Source organism: Monopterus albus, unplaced genomic scaffold, assembly GCF_001952655.1.
Source record: "Monopterus albus unplaced genomic scaffold, M_albus_1.0 scaffold417.1, whole genome shotgun sequence".
In the NCBI taxonomy this organism is placed as follows: Eukaryota; Metazoa; Chordata; class Actinopteri; order Synbranchiformes; family Synbranchidae; genus Monopterus; species Monopterus albus.
Genome location: NW_018128297.1, coordinates 71,836 through 79,970, shown reverse-complemented (window position 1 = coordinate 79,970; position 8,135 = coordinate 71,836). Strand labels below are relative to the sequence as shown.

At 40.2% G+C, this 8,135-nt stretch overlaps 1 protein-coding gene across 4 annotated transcripts in view; it reads left to right on the top strand.

The window, feature by feature from the left end:
- Window positions 1–2,013, top strand: part of pex3 (peroxisomal biogenesis factor 3) — a 5,740-nt gene extending 3,727 nt beyond the window's left edge. For all 4 annotated transcript variants that reach the window (XM_020586636.1, XM_020586638.1, XM_020586639.1 and 1 more), the window contains exons 11-12: window positions 204–300; window positions 773–2,013. In XM_020586636.1, coding sequence (XP_020442292.1) covers window positions 204–300; window positions 773–856 — 181 coding nt within the window. In that variant the 3' untranslated portion in view covers window positions 857–2,013. The remainder of the gene's footprint in view (window positions 1–203; window positions 301–772) is intronic.
- Window positions 2,014–8,135: the final 6,122 nt, after the last annotated feature.

Here is an 8,135-nt window from a genome sequence, read left to right as displayed (position 1 = left end):
AATAAACTTTATTTAGTCACTTCTGCAGCATGAATATGGGTTTACTATTTGCATATACTCTAGTACTGTGTGTACACAAGTAATGTTTTTAGACAAGTCATTTTTTTCTTTGTTTAAATGTATTTCAGCAAGAAGTTTAAATTGACCTCAACATGACTCCTCTGTCTGTACGTGTGTGTGTGTGTGTGCGCGCGCGCACCCAGTCTGTCTGTAGTCAGTCTGCCGCTGGCCAAGATCATCCCCATCATCAACGGTCAGATCAACACCATCTGCAGTGAAACTCCCAGCCACTTTGTTCAGGTAAAGTCAGGCTTCAGACAGACAGCAGAGGTCGCCACAGTAACATCTGATGTGTTGTAGAACAAACCAGTTAAACAAGAAAATAATCAGCAGATTAACGTTTTAGTTATTAGTTGCAGCCCTACTCGTGTGTTTGAAAAATGTTAAAACACTAAACTAGAAGTTTGTTTTAGCTTTTTTAAAACGGTCTTTCTTTGTGTCATGATCTAACATATGTTCCAATTACAAACTATTTTAATCAGTAATCACTGTACTGGAATCAAATTCCTTCTGTGTTCAACATATTTGGCAAATAAAGATGATTCTGATAAATGTTCTCCACCAAACAAAAACTTGATGGGTGATCCCCCTGTGACACCTGTGCTCCCAAACAACCCCCTAAAACACAACACGCCATAAAGTTTGTCTTGTAAAAGGAGCATCATTCTCTTCTTTGCTGACCACCCCTCTAACTTCCTGTTGGTCTGTGCAGGACCTGCTGCTGAACGACCAGGTGAAGGAGTTTGCGGCCAATGTCTACGAGACCTTCAGCACATCACACGAGCTGCAGAAATAACCAGCCAATCAGGAACAGAAGAAGAGTGGTGTGGGATGAAAACCAGAAAAGATCAAACCTCTGTAGTGTTTATCCCACATCCTCTCTCTGAGGCACTTTTCTCCACAGCATCCTACAGCTTGTGGTGAAAACGTGCACAACAAAACATTCACAGCAGCGTCTGTGTCCCCTCTGTGGAAAGCGCCATGATGGATTATTAAACCAGTTGAGGAAAAAGAGACCTGCACTGGGTTTGTAGTCGCAGCAGGGCCTGTGATAAACCCTGGGAGCACAGCATCATGGGAACTGGAGTCGTATTAAACCTGGTAATCTTTTAATTTACCCTGAGATGTGGGAAATGAGCGGGGAAACACTGAAACCATCAGAAAGTGCAGCGAGGGATCAGAGTTGGCTGTCCCCTCGTTTGTCAGCAGCGGTGAGTGTGTGTTCGGTCTGCGCGGTGGCTGTGGGCTTCCACGTCAGAAGGGTTCACAATTTGTAAGGTTAATTATGTAGTCACTGCTGCAGTTCATCAGGGCTGGATTCTCAGTCGGCAAAATCTTGTTTTGCATCAAACCATCAATCATCATTATTAACAAACCAACAAAAAAAATCACCAGAAATTAAAAGACTTAAACATGATCTGAAAAACCCAGTTGAGAGACCAGTCTGTACATTTTCAGTGTAGTTCCTGTTTGGCCTAGTAGGTGTCACTGCTGTTCAGCTGTCGTGGGAGCCACCTGTACTCGTCCTTTCATATCACACCAACACATTCATTTATTGTCTCCTGTTTAATTCAAATGACGTCCACTAGTTTACTCAGCACTCATTTTTTTTAAGAGTCAGTGCCATTGGTAATCTTTTTCTCCCAGTCTTTGGAGTTAAATCCTTTAACTGGGAGAAGAGTGTTTCCCTCAACTCATTCAGTTTGATGGTTTTGGTTTGTTTCTTGTTCTTACTGAATTTGTATGAATGTGATTTCCAGAAGAGCTGAAAAGATTTTACAGTTTTTTTGTGTCATAATTACAGGTAATACTGCAGCTAACAATGTTTTTATTGTCAGTTAATCTACAGGTTGTTTTTTCAATCAGTGGTTTATAAGATGTGATTTAAAAAAAAAAGCCTTTTTTTTAAGAACCTAGAAACGGCGACTATTTTGATATTTTGCTTAAAAAAGTTGGATCATCAAAATAGTCCCCAGTGAATTTTGTCAGTCAATTGATCATTGCAGCTTTAATTATAAGACTGTTCTCCAAAGCTGAGAAAACTGAGATCACGCTACAAACTGCACAGTTTTCTGACTTTTCCACTGTACCAGTTTGTTAACACACCAGATTCATCTAATCTGTGGGAGAAAATATGGAAAATGGGCAGTTTGGTCCCAGAGAGCAAGAGGAAGGCCCTGATTGAGGTGACCGGTCTGAGTCAGTGATTCATCGGTTCTGCCTTCATTTGCTCCAAATCATGCATTTATTCTTATTATTATTCTTAATACACTACTTATTCAAACTTTTCAGCTTTTTAAAATTTGAGTACAGGTACTTCAAATCATCTGGGAGCCTGTAATCACAGTAGAAATATGCTTCAGCTTTGACCCAGATCCTGACAGATCTGGGTCAAGTTCTGTTTACTGTGATGCTGTTTAGGGTTTGTGGGTGAGGTTTGACACCTGTGGAGGTAATAGCAAGTTTCCATCAGGAGCTCCATTATCTTTTACTTGGCCCATGTTAAATCTGTCAAGCTGATGGATTCAGTTCAGTTCTGTTGTTTGAAAGGATCAACTTCAAAATCCTATGATTGGTCAAACAAGTCTAGTGATAAAATAAGAACACAGCCTGGGTTTCAGTGACACCTCTGGTGCCTGGGGAGATGACCCAGAAACCAGCTGGTGGAGAGAAACAGTGAATCCCCCTCCTCCAGTTTATGTCCGTGGATGAGTGTCTACCTGTCACAGTCAGGTGATGAGGAAACATCAGGGGATGGTTCTGCTGATGTACTTCCTGATTCCAGGGAAAAATATGAACGGTTGTATTCAATCAATTATTTTATGCCTTTTGTAGCTTAATGTCCTGAATGACATCTACAATTTATTGACCAGATAATAAAAGTTTCACACACTTCCTTTGTTTTGTTTCCTCTCTCTGTCCAAAACTACAAATGTACTTGTGAGAACGTTTTCCTTGGATGCTTCGAGCTGAGTAGTCAACAGGTAACAGGACATGGGTGTGTCAACAGGGGGTGCCCCCCTGTCGTAAGATCCACACTGTTGGAAAACATCTGCCTGGGTTAATGGTTGATGCTGTTAAAGCTCTGACTAATGCACATCAGAGGCTTATGTTCTTATGTAATTACTGATTCATGAATTTACGAAAGAAATTTACCACAATGGAACTTGTATCATTTCAGCTTAGATGTTACAAAGAAGCTCATTTGGTTTCTCTGTGATTTTTGTAGAGCTGAACTCTGAACTCTATCCAGTTCCCCTGGAAATAAACTAATTGCTTTATTTAATTGCGTGTAACAGACCTGAAATCCGCACACAGGCTGCTGCGGTTTGTCACTGTTTTTTTTACTGAAAACCAAGGACATAAAAACAAGAACAGCAACATCCTGCTGGAAATCAGCTGTATGTGTATTAAGGTTTATTTTGTAGCTGACTGCAACTTGATTATGGATAAGATTTTTTTTATCTAAAGTTGTAATGTTTCAACCTTAGTCAACAGTTACATTTCTTACCCAGTGTTACACTTTATTTGTTTTTTAAGGCATACTGTACTGTTATGATAAAAACTTGCTTGTGATCAGAAAACTGCAGGTTTGATCCCCAGACCAGCAGAGAAAGTGTAAGTGCAGTGACGTCCCCCTGAGCAAGGCGCATTTACCTCCGATTGCTCCAGTAGATCAGACGTGAAATTCACACTTGAATGGAAAACCTCCTATTTTCTAGTGTGGCTAAGTCATGATGTTGTTGGGACTGTTTCCTTCTTTTGTCATTTTGCAGGACAGAAATTGAGACAGAGTATATTGAATTACTGAAGAACAAATTATAACACATTGCTGATAAAATATATGGCCATATTAACATGGTGCTGTTTTCCACTTCTGCATGAAACTCACGTCACAGTCCAGATTCTAAAGTCGGGTATTGTGAAATTTTCCTGCGTTAACACCTCGTGAGCCTTTTAAAGGAACGTCTTCCGATTCCTTTGGCATTGTTTGACTTAAGTGGATGCTTGAATGTTATCATCAACTCAGTTTCTGCGTCAGTAAGGCAGGAAGGTGATGTACTAACTACACAAATGTTGCTTATTACCCTGCTTTCTGGTGGCGCACTGTGCTTTGACTCTTCATTCAAAACTTGCTCGGGCTGTTTGAGGGAACTTCCTACTGAGAAACCTAATATTTGACTTCAGGAGTTGTGAGTGGGAGTACCTGAACACATCACCAGTTCCTGTGAGGTCTTGCTGGTTCACTTTGGGAGGGGAGGAGTTTCAGTCCCATCTGAAGAACACATCTTCACTGTTCATGTGCTGTGTTGTTGTTTTTCTTGTCTCGTTTTGCCACAAAGATCCCCTTTGACCTTGAACGATAAAGCTGCAGTGACAAATCGTTCTCAGTGAAGCTTTAAAGAAGCTTCCGGTGAAAGTTCTTATCATGGTGAAGGTGCAAGATGTGCAAACAGTGGGAAAAAGTCAGAAGACCAAATATCAGCAGCCCTGGAAACAGAAGAGACGTCACACATGGGTCCAAGGGTCAACACGAGAGCAGAGAGGAAGGCGGAACTGTCACAACCCCAGGCGGCTTCAGACAAATGAGCCAAGACAAGGGTCAGGGATTTGAATTAAAAATAACACAGTTAAATTCAACCTCTAATTTTAGACAAGTGCCTGTATGGTACTCTGTGTGTGTGTGCACTTACACACATGATAACATTCAGTTTCTTTCTGGTTAAGTGTGACTCAAATGATGACCTCATCTCTGTCCAGAGCCCCTCTGAGGTTTTACCTTGTAAGGAGAAGTGAACAAGGGATGTTTTCTTCTTTGGTGGGTGGATGAACGTAGGCCACCTCAAGGATGGCGCCGGAGACAGAACTTGCCTTTCTGTCTTTTATCACACACACACACACACACAGGTAACTGCACTAACAATCCTTGTAAACCCCAAACTAAATACACCCTGCCCAGAAGAGCATCATGGGGGATCCCACCAGGTCTCTCTACCCCCAATGCTACAATATTACATTACAGTGGCCTGAGCTGAAAGCATGTTGTGTGACTTTGACTTTCTTAGAATCTTTGCTTAATTAGAGCAGAATTATTAACATATATTAAGAAGTTGAATCATGTGTAAATCTAAAACAAAACATCTTAGAGTTGATTCTTTCCACAGTGATCTGATACCAAACTGTCAGTCAGGAACAAATCTGCTAACTTGGCATTTAAATTAGTTATTGCTTTTGAAAGGTGTGGTGTCACAGAGAAACCGCAAACACCGAAATCATCATTATTCCCTCTGGCTTGAATATTACCAAAATGGCTTTTCATTCCTGAGAAGAAAAACGCAGAGAAAAGTGACCGACACTATTCAAATAGTTATAAGAAACAAATGAAAAAGAGGAATTCAGAGGTAAATGACTCACTTTAAAATGAACTATATTAAAACTAAAATGAGGTCAAACAAATTCCAGTAAAAAAGAAAGACGACAACTCAAGTAAATCAAAGTGAAAATGCAGCAGTTTTCTGAAAAAAGGACGTAAAAGATGATCCTGACTCAGGTTGTTTCACAATCTCTGGATCCAGACACCAAAGATCTGGGCCCTAAAACAACACAAGAAGTCGATCTCCTGCCCATTGTTCTATTCAAATAACAGCACAAGACACCGGACTTTACCACAAAATGAACTATAGAGAAGTAATATTACATCAAGTTGTAACAGAACTGTATAATTTACGAGTTTCAGAATCAACTTTTGACTAAGGTTTGGATAGAAAACATAAGGAAAGATTTCAGGTGTTTGCATTATTTTGAGTCTGTAACAAGACTAACAAGTTGTTGAGGTTAACGTCTGTCATATTTGGACCTTTTTACAACTCACTTACTCTGTTTTATCACTTCAGAGGGAACTACGTTGACTTCTAGTGCATTTGTTTTGTTGAGGCCCAGTTTAAACTTCACTGAACCTTAATCCTAAACTTAACCAAAAATCAAAAGTCTAAACTGCTTTTTGTTCCCAAATAGGAACAATGTGACATTGTGAACAGACTATAATGAATTCTCTTGTCTCATAACATAAAGGCTTAACCCTTGACCCAACTTTAATTATAAGCTTAACCCTAAACCTACATCCAAACCCGCAAACAGTCCTTTTTAGGACGGGAGGTTCTTCATTTTACAAAAAAGCCATCACTGTTGAAGTCTACAAGTTGGGCTGGTCCTCAGAAAAAATGCACAAGCACACTCTGTCAGGCAGATGGTTAACAAACTGCCCTGTGATGAGAGTGCTGTGTGGTCTGAAGCGCTGTGATTGTGTGTAATGAGTCTGACCCAGAGTCGGTTTGGACACAGAGCTGCCAGTCAGCTGCAGCTTCTTGACCTCCCGACCCACTCCCCTCAACACGCTGCAGACTGACAGTGCTGAATGTCTGACAGTCAGGTGGCGGTGGTGTCACCAGGCCAGTCATGCTGACAAAATCATTTTTATGCGTCCTAAAACAGGATTGAAAACCCCATGTAAACATGCTGAGTCATGCAGAGTGGCAGAGTCGAGGCTTTGTTCCATAAAAAAGGCCTTTATTTGCTGAGTAACTGTGCGGGTGAGGCAGCTTTCCAAGGGCAAAAAAAACAAAAACAAATTCAGCTCAAATTAGCCTGCATCACATGACAGTGTGTAACAGTTTGAACTTTTGTCACAGTCTTATTTGTTCCTGCTCCACAGTGACTTAGTCTTTGCCCCGCTGGTGCACAGAACTGGAAATCCCCCAGTTGCTGAGCAGACAGCGTGAGCCGCTGGTGTTGAAGGCTGTCCTGCTGCATAATGCTGCCCACGTATGCTCTGCTGACCTGTATTGGAAATGTGGAAATACACGACAGACGGGAACAGGTAGTTCCCATCTGTCACAGACTGAAAAACATGTTACCCTGCAGGGGGATGTTGAGAGTCTGTTAAAGTCCCGAAAATGTTTAAATTGTTCATCATCTTTATTAGCTGCTGGAGAAACAGAACATTGCTCGACTCAGAACCTTGTAACAGCAACAACACAGACGCAGCTGGTCCATAAAAATAAATAGCTTTGTTTGCTCTGATAACGATAAGTACATCTAAAAATGCAACCACAAGTGTTTGTGCAGCCCATAAAATATGTTCATATGATCAACAGGGCTGTGAATGTTATAGACACCCTGAATCACCAAAAAGATTTCCAGATTTCTTTCATGTTTCTTCTGTTTTCTGAATGTACTCTGCACATTTCCAGTCTATAATTCTTTGCGATTTACAAATTTTTTCAATTATTCTTCTAATTTTGACCTTTATTTATTTATTTTTTTACCTAAGCAGTCAAATTAAAAAAATAGTTTTATAAGAATGACAATCACCTTTAAAATCATCCTTAGTAGGGTTTATGTGTAGAGTGTAGAGGCCTCCTGTGAACATTAAAACCCCAAATTCTCAGAAACAATACTGCCTAGCACTGTCATAACGAGCAACACGATTTACACTGTGTTTCATCAGACAAGAAGAGCCTTGGTCATATCTTTTGTGGGCTCATGGTGTCGTTAATACCAATAACATCTGTTTAAGTAAGCGTAATTTGTTGACAGAACATTTCTACCCCTAATTTTTGAAGTATAACATGACATATTTCATGGTTTCTAGACTGATGTACATGGTCAATTGCATTCATCATTCACAAATTTTAATTGAATGCTTTTTTCGTTCCACCCTCAAAATGTTGTCTTTGGACCCACAGTATTTTAAATTCCTGGGCTTTAAAGGTTGGTATCTTTTTTAACATGAAAAAACTTAAATACGCAAAGTTTTTAGAACTAAAAGGGAAAATATTGCATTTAAATTTGGGGGAAATTACTGTATTTTATGGTAATTTTCTGTGATTCTATGGTCATTTTGTGGTAATTTTCTGGTGCCCCAGCTGCCAGAATATCACCATTTATTTTATGGTTTTGTTTGTTTTTTACAGTGTGAGGACTTTCTGCCCCTCTCCTCCAGTGTTTCCTTCACAGTACCAGTATCACTGCAACTCAGCACAATCCACCATGTAAAACTTTGACTCCTGCGCCTG